Source organism: Ascaphus truei, chromosome 3, assembly GCF_040206685.1.
Source record: "Ascaphus truei isolate aAscTru1 chromosome 3, aAscTru1.hap1, whole genome shotgun sequence".
In the NCBI taxonomy this organism is placed as follows: Eukaryota; Metazoa; Chordata; class Amphibia; order Anura; family Ascaphidae; genus Ascaphus; species Ascaphus truei.
Genome location: NC_134485.1, coordinates 191800637 through 191822044, shown reverse-complemented (window position 1 = coordinate 191822044; position 21408 = coordinate 191800637). Strand labels below are relative to the sequence as shown.

The window sequence follows — 21408 nt, the reverse complement described above, 5'->3', positions numbered from 1 at the left end:
TTGGCCCGGTATTAAAGGGGTTGCACCCCATATGGCCACCCCCTGACCTCACCAGGGAGGCAAGGGGTTAACTGGACTGCAGTCCAGGAATGTGGTTTGCACCTTGCTATGACATGAAAATGTATGTTCCCCTGTTCCCATGTTTTATTATCATGTAAGTGTCTGCACCACACACACACTGGGATCCATCCGGGAGGGCAAGGGTTAATAGTTGAATAGTGATTATAGTCCTTTGTTTAATTTCCCGCCTTTTCAGGCACCATTTTGCAGAGTCCCATAGGCCGCCATTGAAGCTCCATTCATTTCAATGGCGGAGGTAGCGGTTTTGGACCTGTTTCCCTTGAAGACCAGCAGGTGGCGTCCGAGAGGAGGAGCGGTGGTTTCCCATTGTAAGTCAATGGGCCCATTGACTTCAATAGAGATTCCTCGACGGCGCTTTCCAGGAACGAGTTGGCAGCCGTCCAAACCGCAAAACCGCAAAGCGGATACAATATCTGAAAAAGAGCTTTCATCATTGTTAGTTCAAGTTCAACGACAAGTGGCGTGGGAATCTTAGGTTCTAGGGCACCCAGAAATAAAATTCTTTTTGCCCCTAGTTCCTAGGCCTCCCCTCACTTGACCACTACCGGGTCCAAGAATCCAGGACCCCCGGAAAGGGTTGTGCTGGCTGAGCGGGTCGCGCCATACGTTTCAATGGCGGCGGCAGAAGCAGCACGAGAAAACGGCTAAGTCCGAAACTCTGACAATCATAAGCCCATATCTCCGGTTCTGGAGGGTCCAGAGGGCCGTGGTTTGGGTTGCCTGTAGTCACTGTTCCGGCATGACCGCAGAACCATTCCTGACCCTCTCTGACCAACCCGACGGAGTATGGACCACCATAAAGGTTTGTGAGTTTTTCCCATAGACTTCAATGGCGGCCGTTTCCCATTGACCGGCTATGGCGGAGAAGCCCCATAGGCTTCAACGGCGGCAATGCCCCGTTGAAAGTCTATGGCGGCAGACTCCCATAGCCGCCAATGGCGGAGGTTCACCATTGAAAGTCAATGGCGGTGGAGCCTGTTGTTTTCAATGGGGAATGAGTGAAAAACTGTAATTTATTTTAAAGCGGAGAATTTTGTAATAAAATAAGAAACGGTTTATGTGGTATTTGCATATCTCCGGTTCTGAAGGTCGCAGCGGGCTGAAACTTGTACCCTATAGTGTCCCAGTTCCGGCATTAAGGTCTGGGGAGTTTGGACCCGCTGGACCTAACGGAACCGGTTATTTTAATATGCTTGTGTATTAACCATCATAGTGTATTTCAAAGCGGGGACAAAAGCCTGCGAAGATTCCTGCCCACTAAGGAATGCAAATGGTATGGGGGGCGACCCAAAATCTAGGAACCAGGCCCTGATCAAAAGACTCAGCCACTCTAACTGTTTACATGAGGGCGGAGAAGCGTGAAGCTGGAGTGTTTTGTGGGTGTTATAACTCACACTTACAAACAAAGAGTATCCTGCCAGATATCCCATCTGGTAGACTGGCAGGCACCCCTGATTTAGATGTGGGGCTACAGAAATGAGACCCCCAGAGTCCGAGTACGCATGGGCCAACTAGCTGGGGGTCATGGGTTAAACTGTGTTCCCACGTTAGAGATTGGGTACAGGTAATTGTTCTCCAATAGCCTGTACTCAATGTTAAGAATAGGGCTACAAAGATATATAAACTGTTGTCAACCCTACAGTCTTGGTCTTCTGATTACATCTTGATTGATACCTGATTGCTGGAGAATTGCTATCTGATACTTCTTCATTCCAAACCCTAAGTAAGTGTTACATTCTTGTCTGTTAATTGTACTATATTGCTGTGTTCACCTATCCAAGGAATAAATATACTTTATTATATCTAAGCCTCGTTCAGTTCAACCCAGTTATTTGGTGTATATTATATCTTGTCATAAGTTACCGTGACAAGCTCTACACACACACAACACAGCAGCTCTACACACACAACACAGCAGCAATACACACACACACACAAACAACAAAGCAGCTCTACACACACAAACTCTGCTGCTACACACACATGCTACACCCATAAACACTGCTGCTGACACACACACACACACACACACACACACACTGGAGCTCTATACACACACACATCAGCTCTACACACACACAAACTGCTGCTACACATACAACAGCACAACACAACACACACATCAGCTCTACACACACACAATCTGCTGCTACACATATAACAGCACAACACAACACACACACACACACACATACACACACACTGCAGCCACAATAAAAAATGCAGCCACTTTCTAGACTTTGCACACCCCCCCCCACCTCTACACACAACACAGCACAACACAGCACCTCTACACACACCCCACACACATACACTGCACCTCTATACACAACACAGCACCTCTACACACACACAACATACATACACACACAACATACACACACACAAAACTGCACCTCTATACACAGCACCTCTACACACAACACAGCACCTCTACACACAAACACACACACACACACACACAAACTGCTGGTACACACACATGCTTCACCAAACACTGCTGCTGACACTGACACATACACACACTGGAGCTCTATACACACACACACACACACACACACACACACACACACACACACACACACACACACACACACACACACACACACACACACAGCACCTCTACACAGATCTACAACAGCACAGCACACACACACACTGATACTGACACACTTACACACAAACTGCAGCCACAAAGAAACTGCAGACAGCCACTTACTTATTTGCTTTGCAGACTCCCCCCCTCCCCTCCAATTCAACTGAATCTGCTCAGAAAATCTCAGTCAGCTCGGGAGGGGGAGGAGTCAACCCGTGGCTGATACGTCCTGACCAATCCCCTGCCCTGTCTCAGAGCTGTTATTTCAATCAGACGAATCCCCTGCCCTGTCTCAGCTGTTCTGAAAGCTGATTGGCTGGAAATAAACACATTGAAAACTACACATTCTGCTGCTTAAATTCCAGGCATTACTGATTGGATAATGCCCGGAATTTTAACCAATCAGAGAGCAGGGTTTTCAAATAATGCCCTGAATTTTACTGCTTTAGCCTATAATTCCTGGTAAAACATTTTTTTTAAATAAATAAATAAATAATTGGAAATCAGGAAGCGAAGATGGCAGAACAGGAGAGACAGACTTCAGCTACAGAGAAAATAGCTGCTACTTTAACAGAGAAGCACTGCATTTTTCAAGATGGAATAGCTGTGTTGAGGGGAGCAGCTCCATGCAGTCAAGCAGCCAACACAGAGCAGGAAAGTCTGCAGGACACAGTACCTCCATCTAATAGCAGCCGGGGCCCACTGTACATGAGGAGACTGGAGGAAAACATCCGCTGCAACATCAACATCGTCATCACACCCGCCCAAGAATGGTTGTAAATAATTGTAAATTAACAGATGACAATAAATATTTGTCAACAAATGTGTAGTTGGTATTATATTTAGGCATATAAATGTGTGTTTAAGAAATCACTATGTTATTTTGAATCAATAATGCTTTGCAAATCAATTAGAAACATGTTTAAAGTAGGAAACAGCCAAAGGGACCTATTCAGTAAACTTCGATAAATTGAGCATTACCAATCCAGTTTGCATGTTCCTACGGAAAGCTATGAAATTTGTGTAAAAACGGTATTCACTAAGAAAAATTACCATTTTTTAGCATTTGTTTAAAAAATGCCAAACTGCACTAATTTGTATTTGCTTAACGAGCGAAATGTCCTTGATGTTTAGTCTGGAAGAGCTGCATCTCCTTGAACAGTTCCCCCCCCCCCCCCCCGCACCCTCTCACTGCAGTCCCGACAGTCGCCGGGCCCCCGCCACTGCCAGCCACCGGCATGCTACAGATTAAATCAATTTGTTTTGAAGCGCCGTCGCCGTCACTATAAGCGCAGCCTAAGAAAGACACATATTAGGATCTTCCTGATAATTAAGAGGAAAAAACAGTTTAACGTATGTAATCTAATACTCGTTTGCTGGAGATTGTTTAACATAATAGCGTGGTCAAATGTATCAAAGGTCTTTTCAAAATCTAGGAATATTGCAGCAGTCAACTGTCCTTGATCCATTCCATACTGAATCTCATTGTCCATTTTTAAGAGGGTCGTTGCTGTGGACTGATTTGGTAGGAAGCCAGATTGGAAGTGACTAAGCTTAGCTGGGAATGAACACATTTTCCTTGAGTTTGGATAATAAAGGTAGAATAGAGATTGGTCTGCAGCTGGAGACAATGTTTTTCTCACCACTTTTGAAACAGGGATAACTCTGGTGGTTTCTTAGGCCTTAAGAATTTGTCCAGGAGACAAAATAGAGTTGATTATGGAGGCAATTGGTTAAGCAATGATGGGGGCACAACATGTAGGAACTTAGTGCACTAGGTATGGGCTTCTGGATTAAGGTTGCATTTGTGTCTTGATAATAAGGAAGTAGCATACCCCACAAAGTATTCATTGAATGTGTTGGTAATGGCTGTAAAATGCCCTTTTTGCAGATGACTTGCTTCTATTTGTAACTAAGAGAAGCATTCCAAAAGTCTGCAGCATTATAGAAAATTATACTGTAGCTCATTTTCAAGGTACAAGATTAATTTTGAAAAATAAGCGTTATTACAATTAAACCAGATTAATGTTAATATAAAAAATACATTATGTACTCATATTAAGTTTAAGATGGCAAAAAATAATATTAAATACCTTGGAATATATTTCTCAGACAAAATTAAAAAGTTATTTTTATTTAACTACCCACCAATATTCAAGAAATGTGATAAACTTCTAGAGTCATGGGAAAATCTGAATATTTCATTGTTAGGAAGATGTGCAGTGATCAATTCTTTTTCCGAACCTGGTATATACAATGCAAATGCTCCCATTATTGATACTGTAACGGGAGTAATCCCTGTTCAAGTAATGTGCCTTTAATCTGGCAGTGTGGTGGTTAACTGCTGGTAGTCAATTAATAAACACCACCTGCCTGATTGCTTACAAAAGCCTGTCTGTTGAGACAGGAAGTGACTCCTTAGCTCTGACTGAGAGCTGACCTTTGGAGACAGCACATGTCTTGAGCTCTGCCCAACATAGCTGATTGCAAGACACCAAACAAGACTTCTAAACCTGGATGCTGATATTTTCTGCGTACATCAAAACAGTGGAATAGGTGCATTTAGTGTGTTTCACACAAGTTACCACTCAGCAGCTGTTATCAGAAGAGTCTGCAGCTTGCTTCTCTCAGCGGGGGCGCTACGTTGGTTCAGGAGCAGGATTAATGTCCAAAACCCCTCATCCAGCAGTACATCGCTCCCAAGGGGATTTCCCTTTACAGCAACCACGCTCCGTTGCAGGTATTGGTGCTTGGTGGGACCGCTCGCGCTTCCAAGCCGTCTGGTGCAGCTCGTGTAACTCAGCGAGCAGATCCACTGTACGGGGGTAAGACCTCAGCTCTGCAAGGGTACACTCGGCGTGCCACGTTGTCGCTCCGTCACGGGATACTGCGTGATGACGTCACAGTCTCCGCAGCAGCGAGGGAACCGGCAGGGAGGCAGTCAAAGTCTCTCAAAGTCTCTCATATGCCCAAAATTACCACTGGGAGTAATACTAGAGAAGAAAAGAAATTTCGGCGGTCACAGCAAACGAAGGAGCTCAGCCATGAATAAATAAAATCACTATTTAATCAAACTTGGTGCTGGACATTACAGGGATTCACCTTCTCTGACGCGTTTCATTCCGCAAGGAACTTTATCAAAGGGAGTAATACTAGCAGGGTGAAGCCAATGGAGGCAATGGCAATATTAAGGCACTAGATAAAAATCATCCAACATGTTTCGTAGAATAAACTACTTCTTCAGGGAATAATTTAGCCATTACCCAGAGGTCTTAAGTACCTAACAAAGATGTCTCATTGGTCAAACAATTAAAAATGTACCAATCATCTAGACTAGGTAATGGTTAAAGTGTTAGGGAAGATGAAATCATTACTTTTAAAACAACAACTTTATTAACTACATACATAATAAAAAGATTTTATAAACATATAAACTAAACCTAGCATAAATAATTAAAAACATGCTGGAATAAAAGAAACACAATATTAGTACTAAAATAGATAGTATCAAAAAATACATATAAAAGATGCAACTAGAAGTAACAATATAAATACGTATAGACAATAGAACAGAGCAGGGAAAACAGAGATGCATAGATCAGTGATATCCCTTGGGTTTAAGTGGAGAAGGGGGCTAGACATTTTTTTTAAATAAAAAGTCCTCTTAATAAAGTGCCCAGATGTCAACATCCTCATTTAACCCCTTAGGGGACATAGTATCTAACTTGTGTATCCAATATGTCTCCTTAGATGATAGTGTTTTAACTCTGTCCCCACCTCTTCTATTTACAGGAATAAACTGAATCCCCTTAAAAGTGAGACTGGACGGATCTTTGTTGTGGTGTATTGGGATCACATCTAGACACTAAACCACGGTTTATCTATAGGAGAGCCAAAAACATTAAAAATTTGCTAGCACCTAGTGATGTTTTTTTTAAGTAAAAACACTACAGTACAAAAGAACTGGTTAGGGCCTAAACCAAAAGGCAATTATATTTGTGGTAAGTGTAGTATTTGTAAGTACCAACATCCTGACAAAAATACTTTTAATTCTAAAAACACACAAGAAGTTTTTAATATAGATGACTTTATTTTATGTACATCTACACACATTGTTTACTTATTGGAATGTGCGTGTGGACATCAGTATGTAGGCAGAACCAAATGCAGCCTTAAAGTTCGTATCCAGGAACACGTCAGAAATATAAAAAACGGTTTTGAAAAATACAGTGTTTCCAGACACTTTTTATTACACCACAACAAAGATCCGTCCAGTCTCACTTTTAAGGGGATTCAGTTTAGAGTGTGGGGGGTGCTGAGCCACCCCCTGTGTTTATAGCAGCAGACGCCTCTACAAATACACGGTTATGTGATATAATTTTCTTCATATATACACCCTCACTGTGGTTATTGTGGTTTATTTCTTGGTCACTTATTTATGTGGTTTAGTCACTGCACTATATTTATATGCTAAATTCTGGGTTAGATAGTAGCGCACAGTATTTTCTCTGTTTTTCACGTGGTTTATACCTCGGAATACCCATGTCATGGCGGGGAATTTCTTCCAACCGTACCGCCTTAAGACGCGAGCGCAGGCGAGTGGAGAAAATGGCATTTTAGAGTTCTCGTTTTTAAACACCTGAAATTGACACAGTAGCACAGTACTGTACACATTACAATTCATGCATTGCATTTAATTGCACATAATCCATGAAATTCAAACAAAGTAACCGCGATAAACACGTGTGTTTGGTGTGACTGGCAGCGTTAATGCCGTGTGGAGTACAGCAGCGCACACGAAAACGGCTCCGTGATTTGTTTCAATAACGGCCGCTGCATCTGTATACTACAGAATTGATATTAGGAAAGAATAACTATATTAAGGGTGAATAAGAAAGAATTGTTTGAGCCACACTCTGTTGCCCTCCTTCATGGAAAGGCATGGACAAAAGAGTTTCCTGATATCTCTACTATGGATACTATTTAAAAATGTCATGAATCAAATCTTAAAACTGTCTGTGAAGCATCACTACAAGAAGTGCAACTTAAACTAATAAACAGGGCCTCCATTTCTCCATGACAGAGAGCTCATATACTGTACTGTAACTAAAAAGGAAGAAGGGTCTTGTGTAATGTGCAAACAGAGGAAAGTGGATTTCAAACACGGCATTTGGGAGTGTGGCAAAATCTCAAGATTCTGGAATGAAGTAGTTCAGTTTATTAATAATACTCTCAAGTGTAGATTGGAAAAATCTTATCTTGCATTATTATTTGGGAATTTTGAAAAACAAAAAGATAAAGTAAATAAGCAATTATTCCCGAAATTAGTAATAGTAATAGTGCCCTTGGCAAAAGAAGCTTATTTTAAGGAATTTTTAAAACCATATGCTGACAACAGAACCCAAATCGGAATTAATAATATCGATAACGTTATACAGTATGATTGAAGAGATGCAATAAAAGATCTAGTGAAAGGAGTTAAAAAGTTCTATACTAAATAGAGGAATTATTTGGAACGTCTCTCGGCAATGCAAAAAGTACAGTTAATAAAGCTTTTTGAGGGATCAAGGTGGGTTCTATTAAAACAGATGATAAAGTAGAAGGGGTGTATATACAAGCAATAACATAGATACTAGTGCTCAGCCAGTCATCAATGGGTTAAGAGGAATTTATAGGAATATGTTATGTAACGGTGTTTCTGACCTGCCTGACCCACCCAATCTCACATTGGCCCCTGTGGTCTAACCGGTCCCCATTACATGGTCGTGTCTGGGGATGCACCTGTCGGCAACAGAACTCCTGAGTCTCCCACATGATGGTGTTTGGGGATTGTCAACCAGACAGGCAGCTGCGGTAGTGTGTGTGCGAGTCCTACCTACATACAGTGCAGCGCCTCCACCTCATCAGGATCTCTGCGTCCGCATGGAGATGGTCCTGATGAGGAACTCCTTCCAGGTGGTGCCTTCCGCTGGAGAGTAACTTCATTGAGGGCGTGGCCACAGCTTTCACGCCATGGTTGAAATTAGGGGAGGGTCACACAAGTTGATAGGATAACCCAGCACTGGGGCTGAGCTCGTCACTGTCCATGAGGGCGCGGCCACAGCTTTCACGCCATACCTCCCATCAGGGTGGGGTTTTCCTTTTGGCGCCACTCCAGCCAATTCTCTGCAAGCTTTGCATTTGCAGCATTTTCTGCAATCGGCCCACACGGTCTCCCAGGGAAGCGGGAGCTGCCATCTTGGTTGGCCCGGCTGTTCACAATCGCAATTGAGGTAGATTGTTGTACAGCGTGTGCCTGCTGGCACACAGTCCCTTCACTCCCACACATCACAATGTCCTCCATACTGTCCTCAGGGGTAGTACCCCGCGGTCCTAGGCAGGACCAAAACGGCGTGGCCACAGCGTTGGCGCCACTCCACAGCAGGCTCGTAAGAGTCGTCTCCGTAGCTTGCTCTTCATTAGGACACACACCACGTGCGCTCTCCCCGTCTGCCTCCGTCCGCCATCTTGGACCTTCCACACCGCGCGGATCCTCCATTCTTGCGGTCGCCATGTTCATCTTGTTATTGTATATACTGTTATTGTACATGGAGCTCCTCTCTGCGGGGCAGCTGCCATACCGATACAATAAAGATTGCCCGATGCACCACCTTGTGTACCTAATGTAGGCCGGACTCATGTTGCACTACCTCAGGCTAGGCTCACTCTCTCTGTGTATGCTGTTCCCTCCTCTCTCTCCAATCTGTGCTCTCAGCGGTAAGTGGTCTGGAATGGGCTAGAGTACTCTGGCTTCTCCATGCAGTACTGGGGCGTCTACCTGTGTTGGTCAGCCTAGCGCAGACCCTCTACAGGATTCCTGACCTCATTAACAGGCTATCCCTTTAGGCATCCTACCAACTAGCACTACCTCAAGGTGACTAGGGCAGCTATAGCCCTGCTCTAGACTCCCACTCCTCTCAGGTCCCCAGGTCGTCCCTGCGGTCTGACAACTCCATCAGCTCCCCTGACTACCCCTGGGTTCCATCCAAACACAGCACTGACTGGCAGCATACACTCTCCTGTTTCCCAGTGTGCCTAGCCTGTCCTGTTGACAGGTATCTCAGCAGCACCTCCAAATGTAACGGTGTTTCTGACCTGCCTGACCCACCCAATCTCACATTGGCCCCTGTGGTCTAACCAGTCCCGATTACATGGTCGTGTCTGGTGTTGCACCTGTCAGCAACAGGACTCCTGAGTCTCCCGCATGATGGTGTTTGGGGATTGTCAACCAGACAGGCAGCTGAGGTAGTGTGTGTGCGAGTCCTACCTACATACAGTGCAGCGCCTCCACCTCATCAGGATCTCTGCGTCCGCATGGAGATGGTCCTGATGAGGAACTCCTTCCAGGTGGTGCTTTCCGCTGGAGAGTAACTTCAGTCTCACACAGTGGAGTTGACTTAGAACTGGGCATCTTTATTGCAGTTGGTATGGGCAAACTGCCCCTCACAGCTAGCTGCTTAGCCGATCATGATCTGTACTTTCCCTTCCAAAGGTCTGCCCTCTCAATGGAGTTGGATCACCTCTCCCTTCAGGGAGATCACCACCTGTGACAGTGTTTCTGACCTGCCTGACCCACCCAATCTCACATTGGCCCCTGTGGTCTAACCGGTCCCCATTACATGGTCGTGTCTGGTGGTGCACCTGTCAGCAACAGGACTCCTGAGTCTCCCACATGATGGTGTTTGGGGATTGTCAACCAGACAGGCAGCTGAGGTAGTGTGTGTGCGAGTCCTACCTACATACAGTGCAGCGCCTCCACCTCATCGGGATCTCTGCGTCCGCATGGAGATGGTCCTGATGAGGAACTCCTTCCAGGTGGTGCCTTCCGCTGGAGAGTAACTTCAGTCTCACACAGTGGAGTTGACTTAGAACTGGGCATCTTTATTGCAGTTGGTACTGCTGCGGCCAAGTTTATTCGAGCATTTGCCCGTTCTTGGCCGCAGCAGTAGCCTGGCGCGCGCCCGAGAGTGACGGGCGCGCGCCGAAGCAGCGGAAGAGCGCCCTCCGATCGGGGCGCTCTCCCTACCGCTGCCGGGTCCGCCGGGTCCCCCGGAACCTCCTGCCGCTGTCCCGCGATCGCGGGACACCAGGGCTCCCTCGGGGAGCCCCTGGACGCGCGTGCAGGGGGCGCACGCTCCCGAAGACGCGTGACCGTGCGTCTATGACGCGCGGCACGCCGAGGGGCGGCCACTAGCAAGCCGGGAAATCTCCCGGCTTGCGGTACCGGCCACACTTTAATAAAGTGTGTCGGTAGTGTATGGGCAAACTGCCCCTCACAGCTAGCAGCTTAGCCGATCATGGTCTGTACTTTCCCTTCCAAAGGTCCGCCCTCTCAATGGAGTTGGATCACCTCTCCCTTCAGGGAGATCACCACCTGTGCCAGGTCCCTGGACACAGTGTAGGCCCGGCCAGCCTTGCTGCTGCTGGCCCCTGAGTTAGAAATGTGTCACTAGTTAAATCACTAGTGAACACCTCAGCCTTGTAGAACACACTTGACACACTAACTTTGGGCAGTGCGGTGTCTCATATACCTCAGGAACAGGCACATCTCTGATGTCACTAACGGTGGACTCAGAGCATGTTACCACTCCCCTTGAATACATATGACACCTCATCAGGGTGTGAGGGCAAACCTCCATGATTGATGATGGCAACCCTGTAACTTACCAGGCGTACTGCCAGCATGAGAGAAAACTGTATGCCATTTTACAGCATGGCTACAGTTATATAATGGATACTGTTACATTTACTGAAAGCAAAATGTACACTGCTTTTTTTCTGTCTGTTGTTGTACGTGTATGATTTAATTTTGTATAATTTGAAATATAATTTAATGTTTGCTAAAGTGTTGCCAGGGAGATATACTTGATGTTGTACACTACCGACACACTTTATCACACTGCGGCCAGATCCGCAAGCCGGGAGATTTCCCGGCTTGCTAGTGGCCGCCCCTCGGCGTGCCGCGCGTCATAGACACGCGGTCACGCGTCTTCGGGAGCGTGCGCCCCCTGCACGCGTGTCCAGGGGCTCCCCGAGGGAGCCCTGGTGTCCCGCGATCGCGGGACAGCGGCAGGGGGTTCCGGGGGACCCGGCGGACCCGGCAGCGGTAGGGAGAGCGCCCCGATCGGAGGGCGCTCTTCCGCTGCTTCGGCGCGCGCCCGTCACTCTCGGGTGCGCGCCAGGCTACTGCTGCGGCCAAGAACGGGCAAATGCTCGAATAAACTTGGCCGCAGCAGTATCTCATTATAGAGAAATGGTATAAGTTGTAACATTTTTGTTATGAAAAATAAAGAAAAATAGTATGGAAAAATAAAAAAAAGGCTCCCTGAGCTACTGTAAGGCAGAATAATAAGCCTGGAAAATAATCAATGTGCACCATGTGTGTATAACAAATGATACATTACAGTGGGTTATTTACAGATGTGGCAGACGCAATTGCACCTGTTTTTCCGCATAATATTGTGTCGCGTGGTTTATCGCTCAATTTACCGCAGATCCATTGCTACAAAAGGAACTGCAGGTAACATCATTAGATTGCCAAGTACAATAATGTGTGCTGTATCAAAGTCTCTAAAATACGATACTGGAACATCACTGATAAAAAAAAACATTTCACTCTATGTCACAAAGAAATTAAGCGATTTCAATTGCAATTTTTTTTCTTGTTCCAATGTACACGGGGTTGCCACCTCTCCGGGTTTCACCCGGAGACTCCGGGTTTGGCATCCCCTTCTCCGGGCTCCGGGTTTGTCCCTGAAATCTCCGGGTGGGCGGGTTGTTGCAGACAGGGCAGCACAGTAAGTGACTTCTCATTGCTACATCACTCACAGATCCTCTGCATTTCTCACGGGACTATCTGTGTGCACTTCACTGCCTACTACATCCGGGTCACAGCCCTATGCTCTACTGCACATGCTCACATGTTGGGGATCATGGGAGTTGTAGTTTTTATTAGACAAGATAGATTGACACATAAGCTTCACAGTAACATTCGAAACCCTGCTAGAGAACACACACCACCCCATGTATCTTACCTCCTCTCTCCCTTCTCCCCTCCTCTCTCTTCTCCCCCCCTCTCTCTCTTCTCCCCTCTCTCTCTTCTCCTCCCCCTCTCTCTCTTTTCCTCCCCCCCTCTCTCTCTCTTCTCCTCCCCCCTCTCTCTCTCTCCTACCCCCTCTCTCTCTCTCCTCCTCTCCCTCTCTCTCTTCTCCTCCCCCTCTCTCTCTTCTCCCCCCCTCTCTCTCTCTCTTCTCCTCCCCCCCTCTCTCTCTCTCTTCTCCTCCCCCCTCTCTCTCTCTTCTCCTCCCCCCTCTCTCTCTGTCTTCTCCCCCCTCTCTCTCTGTCTTCTCCTCCCCCTCTCTCTCTCTTCTCCTCCCCCTCTCTCTCTCTTCTCCCCCTCTCTCTCTTATCCCCCTCTCTCTCTTCTCCCCCTCTCTCTCTTCTCCTCCCCCCCTCTCTTCTCCTCCCCCCTCTCTCTCTTCTCCTCTCTCTCTTCTCCTCCCCTCTCTCTCTCTCTTCTCCTCCCCCCTCTCTCTCTCTCTTCTCCTCCCCCCTCTCTCTCTCTTCTCCTCCCCCCTCTCTCTCTTTCTTCTCCTCCCCCTCTCTCTCTCTTCTCCTCCCCCTCTCTCTCTCTTCTCCCCCTCTCTCTCTTCTCCCCCCTCTCTCTCTTCTCCCCCTCTCTCTCTTCTCCTCCCCCTCTCTTCTCCTCCCCCTCTCTTCTCCTCCCCCCCTCTCTCTTCTCCTCCCGCCCTCTCTTCTCCCGCCCCCTCTCTCTTCTCCCCCCCTTCTCTCTCTCTTCTCCTCCCCCCCTCTCTCTTCTCCTCCCCCCCTCTCTCTTCTCCTCCCCCCCTCTCTCTTCTCCTCCCCCCCCTCTCTCTTCTCCTCCCCCCCCTCTCTCTTCTCCTCCCCCCCTCTCTCTTCTCCTCCCCCCCTCTCTCTTCTCCTCCCCCCCCTCTCTCTTCTCCTCCCTCCCTCTCTCTTCTACTCCCCCCCTCTCTCTTCTCCTCCCCCCCTCTCTCTTCTCCTCCCTCTCCCTCTCTCTTCTCCTCCCCCCCCTCTCTCTCTTCTCCTCCCCCCTCTCTCTTCTCCTCCCTCTCCCTCTCTCTCTTCTCCTCCCCCCTCTTCTCCCCCTCTCTCTCTTTACAGTAAAGCTGCTTCAGTTCCTCCCTTTTGATAGCAATGAGGTAACCTTGTCTTTGTTAAATTAACTCAAGTAAAGTAAACTGAGATAAAACATTGTAATAAATTAATATTGATCAGTGACGACTCTGTCTGCAACAATTGTCATCAGCGTTAGTTATAAATAATAGAAATGATGTAAGGTATAATTCCATATACCATTAACGCAGCAATAGTGCCCGCAATAGCAGTCTCCCGCCATCTCCCCCTGCAACTACTGTCAATATGGCTGCGCGGCGTCAAATGGCGCTGTGTTGCCATGCCAACGGGAACGTCACGTGACGTAACAGCATCACGTGATGCTCGTTGCCATGACAATGAGACGCCACATGATGTCGCGACGCCATGCGGTGCCACGTTGTCATGGCAACTTGACGCCGCGTGACGGTACATAGCATCCCGTTGTCATGGCAACACAGTGTCATTTAAAAAAAATAAATCTCCAGGTTGACCGTCAGTCGAAGGTGGCAACCCTGAATGTACAGTATATATCAATCTCCTGAACCTGCTGATCTCTCTCAATTATCCTTGACTGCATTTGCTAGTGTTTGTATCATAGTGATATTTCTTACAATTCAACAAGTCTCTTATGGTAGGATCTTTTTTTTACACCACCTCAAATGTAGATAAAAGATAGTAGAAACATTATACATCCAATTTTATAGCCCTGCAAATGATGCAGTGTGGTTAATTTGCATCCAGAGACCTTTTATACCTTCTAGTACCAAGAAATGCATGATCTAAATTACTTTTAGTACCAGTTTAACAGCAAAAATTATCACCTTTGAAGCTTGTTAGAACTCTAAAAGGCCATATTTACCAAGTGAGGTGCTGAGTATAAGAAACCCCCATATAACTTGCAGCTTAATGTTGCTCAGTAAATATCGCGCTTCATCCAAATTTACTAAGCAGTGCTACTCCATAACACACCCTACAACATGTATTAGTAATATGGACTCATTTAAGTGAATGGACCACAAGGTGCCTTCCAGCGGGGTGCTTATGGAGAAGCCCTTCTTAGTACATATGGTCCTCTCTCTCTAAAAATATACAAAAGAAAATAAAGGGACATCCAATGTAATGGGAAGAATAAAGATATTCACAAATTGTGTTAGGAATTCATTGCCCATTTTGTTCAACTGCTCTCACATATGAGATTCAATCTGTTTTTGTTTACCAATTATGTTTAAGGTGTTGGATTTTGTTTGAAAATGCTGAATCACACAGCGTGATAATTATATTATTAAGCAGCTCAGTGTGGAGATAAGGATTAAGGCAATGTCTGTTTTTGTTTGTAGGTGTGATAGCTCCTCGCCAGTCCGGAAAGAAAAGAAGAAGAAGAGTGGCAAAAAGCACAAAAGGGACAGGTACCATTGCGCACATCCTTGTACATTAGTTAATGGGAGACACATATTTACTAGGTGGTGCTATGCCATAATGCATCTTTCAGGCGTTTACCCACCATTTAGTTGAATGGGCTGTAAGGTACTTTTTTTTAGCACCAGAAGGTTTCTTTTGGGATAACACTACTTATTAACAGAGTTGATCCGAAAAAGGACCAGAAAGGGGACTCAATGTTTATCTATAATAGATGGACCAACCATGGTCCAACAGACAAGTGCTGTATATAGGTCAATGGATTTTTCCTATAGAGACCGGAAAAGCCAGGAGCAAAATAATAAAGTTTTATTTAAATTGGTTTAGGTTAAAAAAACACACATCACATTCATACATTAAAAAGACCCCATTCTGTAGTGGCTAAATGTATAGTATATTCAAGGTAAGTATCTATAGGTTGTTGTCTGATAAGGCGTCTATTTATTATCATTCAATTATTTTGCAGGCAAGCAGGTTTGTATTAGTACTTTATAACTCTATTTGACAAAATATTACAGTCAATCCAAGTAAATGTCAAAGTTCCTACAGACTTAATCACAAATATATGTAAACATAAATGTTCAAATCATCCATGTGGAATGGTTCCACTATATTACAGTCTATGTTACTGGCTCAGGAGCACTCACGTGTTTAGACCCTAAAAGTATAGGTAAACGTCTGAGTATCATTGAAATAACAATATTGTCTCACAAATAAAGACCAAACATGCTTGTAGCTGCTATCGTAAAATATATAGTGGTGTCTGGAATCTTTGCCACTAAACAGTAGCAGTAGCACCGATAACGTAGGGAATAGGAGAGAAAACACATGAGAGGCTCCGTTGGTAATACAAGCCTGACTGCTAGGGGTGTCCTTCTGCTGCCTGTAAGAAAAGACGCTGCCACTTCTGATGACGTCACGAGTGACGTCGTACGTCCCGACGATCGTTTCGCATGGGCTACACGCTTCTTCAAGAGCCAGTAATATAGACTGTTATATACTGTAGTGGAAGCCATTCCACATGGATGATTTGAACATTTATGTTTACATATATTTGTGATTAAGTCTGTAGGAACTTTGACATTTACCTGGATTGACTGTAATATTTTGTCAAATAGAGTTATACAGTACTAATACAAACCTGCTTGCCTGCAAAATAATTGAATGATAATAAATAGACGCCTTATCAGACAAAAACCTATAGATACTTACCTTGAATATCCTATACATTTAGCCACTACAGAATGGGGTCTTTTTAATGTATGAATGTGATGTGTGTTTTTTTAACCTAAACCAATTTAAATAAAACTTTATTATTTTGCTCCTGGCTTTTCCGGTCTCTATAGGCAAAATCCATTGACCTATATACAGCACTTGTCTGTTGGACCATGGTTGGTCCATCTATTATAGATAAACATTGAGTGCTATAGATAGGGGGAATCCCTTTTCTGGTCCTTTTTCGGATCAACTCTGTTAATATGTTTGTACTATTCCCCTAAAGCACCTATGTTTTAATTTCTCCTATTCAACGTTCATGGGCTGAGCGGCCTTATCTCCTTTATATCTGATAACACTACTTAGTAAATATGGATCTACAGCGTTATAAAATGTAGAATTTACTTGATAGGAAGACAGAGACTTACAGTACTTACAAAAGTGATTAATATATATTAAACATAATACACTAAAGCGCTAACTTAGGCGGGTCATGGAAGTGCAGATATAGACAACAAAATTAAAATGTGACAAAAAATGCAGTGTGCTGAGCGTAGTATGTCTTAGGCTGCGGCCCCGCTGGCGCTGACCGCGCTCATGCGTGAGTAGTGATGTCACTAACTCTCCAAGCATGAGCGCAGGGGGGTTGCATGGGGGGGCCTATTGAGCGCGCTTCGAACACTCTTTTTTTGACTTCCCAAGTGCCAAGCTTGGGAGAGTGTGCGTGCCCGAACACCACGTGAGCGGGGACGTGAGAATTCACTTTGCACAAAGTGAACTCGGCAAGCGCCACCTGCTCAGCACTAGCGGGGATGCAGCCTTATACTTAGACTTCCATGAGGATATATAATGTGGTGTTAGTAGATAAAGAATCAAATATTCAGGTCAGGAAAAATGTGAACTCAGTGCTACTAAAACAGAAAATCTGTGCCATACTGTGCTTAATATTTCCCTATTCTAAGTGACTGCTACAGTCTGAGGTCCCACACTCAGTCCTCAATGGAAATAATAGTAAACAGAATAGACTGAAGCGCTAAATTAGGTAGGTCCTAGAAGTGCGTATATAGTCAAAAAATTCACGTGAATAAAAAGGCAGGTTGTTGAGTGTAGAATGTCTTATACTTAGACTTCCGTGAGCATATATAACTAGTGTCAGTAGATAAATAATCAAATCTTCAGACCTTGCAGTGATAGGGTGTCTACAAGTGAAACAAATCAGAACATAGTGAAGTACTGTTAAAATATTTACTGCACAAATAGTAAAAAGCCACTTACAATTTGGCAGATAAAATAAGCATGTTCGGGACAAGTCCCAGCATAGATGGCAACAAGGGATCAGGATGCAGCAGCAGAATACCGGACTCCGGGTGGAGAGCAGAGTGATGTTTACATGGCATGTCTTGTCCCTCAGCCCTCACCTTCCCTGTTTCCCTGTCTCAGCCGATTATGTCAGAGAGCGACACGGCTGTTGGGTGGTGCTGCCACTATTCTGAACGATTACAACAAACGTAGATGTGATGTGTTGCCTCCACTGGTTGATAGGATCTGTTCGTGAGTCCCAGTCCAGAGAATTAACCGTAAGCTTTTCACTTTTGCCAAGCTTTTTTAGGGGTGACGACCTTTGTCTGTGGCTTTCCCTATGTATAGGTAACCTAATGGTCACATAGTTACATAGTTGATGAGGTTGAAAAAGGCATACGTCCATCTAGTGCAACCTATGCTAAATTTAGACATACTTTATCCTCTACGGTATTTGTACTTACAGCATATTGATCCAGAGGAAGATAAACAAACAACCCCAGTGAAATATCATCTAATGATATCTCATAAGGGGAAAAATACATTCCTTCCTGACTTCAATATTCACAATTAGAATACTCCCTCGACCGACCTCCTTCCCATGTTTACTTATTGGGTATATCCCTGTATACATTTCTTTTCTAAAAAGATGTTCAACCTTTTATTGAACATATCTATTGTATCTGCCATTACAGTCTCCATGGGTAATGAATTCATAATTTTAACTGCTCTTACTGTAAAGAACCCTTTTCTTTGTTGCTGGTGAAAGCTCCTTTCCTCCAAACTTAAGGCATGACCCTGTGTCGTTTGCCCTGCCCGTTGGATGAATAGTTCTTTTGAAAGTTCCTTGTATTGTTCCTAAATATATTTGTATATAGTGATAATATCCCCTCTTCGACGCCTCTTTTATAATGTAAACAAATCTAATTTAGTTACCTCTCCTCATAAATCAGATTATTCATCCCCTTTATTAGTTTAGTGGCTCTTCTCTGCACTCTCTAGTTCCATAATGTATTTTCTAAAGAGTGGTGCCTAACATTGTACTCCATATTCAAGGTGTGGTCTTACTAATGCTTTATAAAGGGGCATAATTATGTTTACTTCCCTTCCATCCATTGCCCGTTTAATGCTAGAGAAGATCTTGTTTGCCTTTGCAGCCACTGCATGATTTTTGGCACTATTGCTAAGCCTGCTGTCGACAAGCACTCCTAAATCCTTCTCCATCAAGGATTCTCCTAATTTATCCCCATTTAATTAAGTTGCCTGTTTATTCTTGTTTCCCAAATGCATAACCTTACATTTATCTGTATTCAATCTTATTTGACATTTACCTGCCCAAGTGTCCTGTCTATCCAAGTCCTTCTGGAGAGAAATTATATCCTGCTCTGATTCTACTACCTTACACAATTTAGTACCATCAGCAAAGATGGAGACTTTGCTTTCTATGCAATTTTCAAGGTCATTAATAAACAAGTTAAAAAGCAGGGGTCCCAGTACCGAACCTTGAGCTACTCCACTCACAACTTTAGCCCAACCTGAAAAAGTACAATTTATTACAACTCTGTTGTCTATCCTTCAACCAGTTTTCAATCCAGGTGTAAATATTTTGACCAAGTCCAATTTGCTTTATTTTGTACACTAACCTCTTGTGTTAAACTGTATCAAAAGAGTGTGCAAAATATAAGTTGACCACATCAACTGCATTACCCTGGCCTAAATTCCTACTTACCTCCTCAATGAAACAAATAAGGTTAGTTTGGCACGACCAATCCTTCATAAATCCATGCTGACTATTACTAATAATTTCGTTTTCCATTACGTATGAACATTATCCCGTACCAAACCTTCAAGTAGCTTCCCCACTATTGAAGTCAGGCTTACAGGTAATTCCCCACTTGTGATCTAGCTCCCTTTTTAAATATAGGCACCACATCTGCTTTACGCCAATCTTGTGGTACTGAGCCTGTGGAAATGGAGTCCTTGAATATTAAATGTAATGGTTTGGCTTTTACTGAACTTAACTCCTTAAGAACTCTTGGATGGATGCCATCGGGGCCAGGTGCCTTATTTACTTTAATTTTATCAAGCCGCCTATGAACTTCTTCCTCTAATGAGATCATCTAGATCACATGTGAAACAATCACAGTTGACAATCACGGGCCGAGTGTGGGTCCTCAGACTGTAGCAGCCACTTAGAATAGGGAAAGATTAGACACAGTATTGCACAGATTTTCTGTTTTATTAGCAATGTGTTCACATTTTTCATAGTGATTTCACTCTTTTCATTTTACTTTATTGTTCATTCTTGTATATTGACGTATATGTTGGTGGAGCGCTTCAATATATTTACTTCACATTTTTCACTCTTCACAAATTGAGAGCAGCACTTCCACATATATAATGAAGAATTACCAATCCAATATATTTAGCATGAGAGCTATGCGAGGTATGAATGTTACTCAAATATTTGATAAAGAAATCATCAATGAGAGTATCACAATAGAACCTGACAACTTTGTGTATCACTTCTTTACATTGGAAAAATTATTAATAAAAGATCTTAAAGAATGGTGGGATGTCACAACAATAGATCAATATCTTCTAATTAAAGGAATACCTAGAGTTTATGGCTCCTGAAAGCACCAACAACAGATCTCCATAATGAGACATTCATCAATTATTGGAATAAACAATTAGATCAATGCGCATTTGAATTAATGAAACTTTTAATCTCACATAGAAAGCAATCATTACTGAAATCAGAGCAGGATATTAAAAAACTACAAGAATTATTAGAATATTTCCAAGATTGGAGGTAATAAAAAGAACTAGAGGAGAAACTGAAAACCAAAATGAAAAATACAGAAAGAGAGGTTATATTGGTAAAACAGAAAAAATGTAACAGGGATAAAGACGATTATATTAACAATTGTCAATGGAACTGGAAAGATAGAATGCCTTCACTTAATGGAATGTCTAGGAAACTGATATACAAGGAATTAATGATGACACACTAAAAACATAACATAGAGAGAATTTTAAACCCTATTTTAAAACCTAATTTTTATCAGACACGTAGGTACTGTGTCAAGGGAACAACAGAAGAAAACCAATGAATAGATACACAGATACACTCTGATGATTATTGATACGACAGAAAAACACATGGGGGAGAAGACTTTGACAGATTCAGGAAAGAGGTTAATGAATTTTCACCCGCAAACAGGGTCCACTAAAATACCCAGATGCCAGGCAGACCAGCAGCATCTAGCAATAGGTCACCTTTTTTAGGTACACGCAACAAATGTAGCTCCCTCACAGACCATAATAAATGAGAAAGGGAACATGTACTGTATCACCCATCCATCAAAAAGAGAGAAAGGTCACCAACGAGGGAAAAGAGGATGACACAAAACCCAAAACATAAAGAAATCTAACTCAACCACACTAAATACGTGGATCTTTAATCTAAGTCAAAAAGTATTAACTCGAGAACAAAAACAAGTTCTAGGCAAGGATTTATCTGTTGTCCATACTAACTATATTCAACCATTCAATACATACATAGATGTGGGCAAATGTGTGCGAAATCTCGAAATATTTTCTTAAACAAAAAGTAACTG

At 43.8% G+C, this 21408-nt stretch overlaps 1 protein-coding gene across 3 annotated transcripts in view; it reads left to right on the top strand.

Annotated features, from left to right (window-relative positions):
- The window catches only part of SRRM3 (serine/arginine repetitive matrix 3), a 524720-nt gene that overhangs the window by 425025 nt on the left and 78287 nt on the right, over positions 1-21408 (top strand). For all 3 annotated transcript variants that reach the window (XM_075589834.1, XM_075589835.1, XM_075589833.1), the window contains one exon: positions 15193-15261. In XM_075589834.1, coding sequence (XP_075445949.1) covers positions 15193-15261 — 69 coding nt within the window. The remainder of the gene's footprint in view (positions 1-15192; positions 15262-21408) is intronic.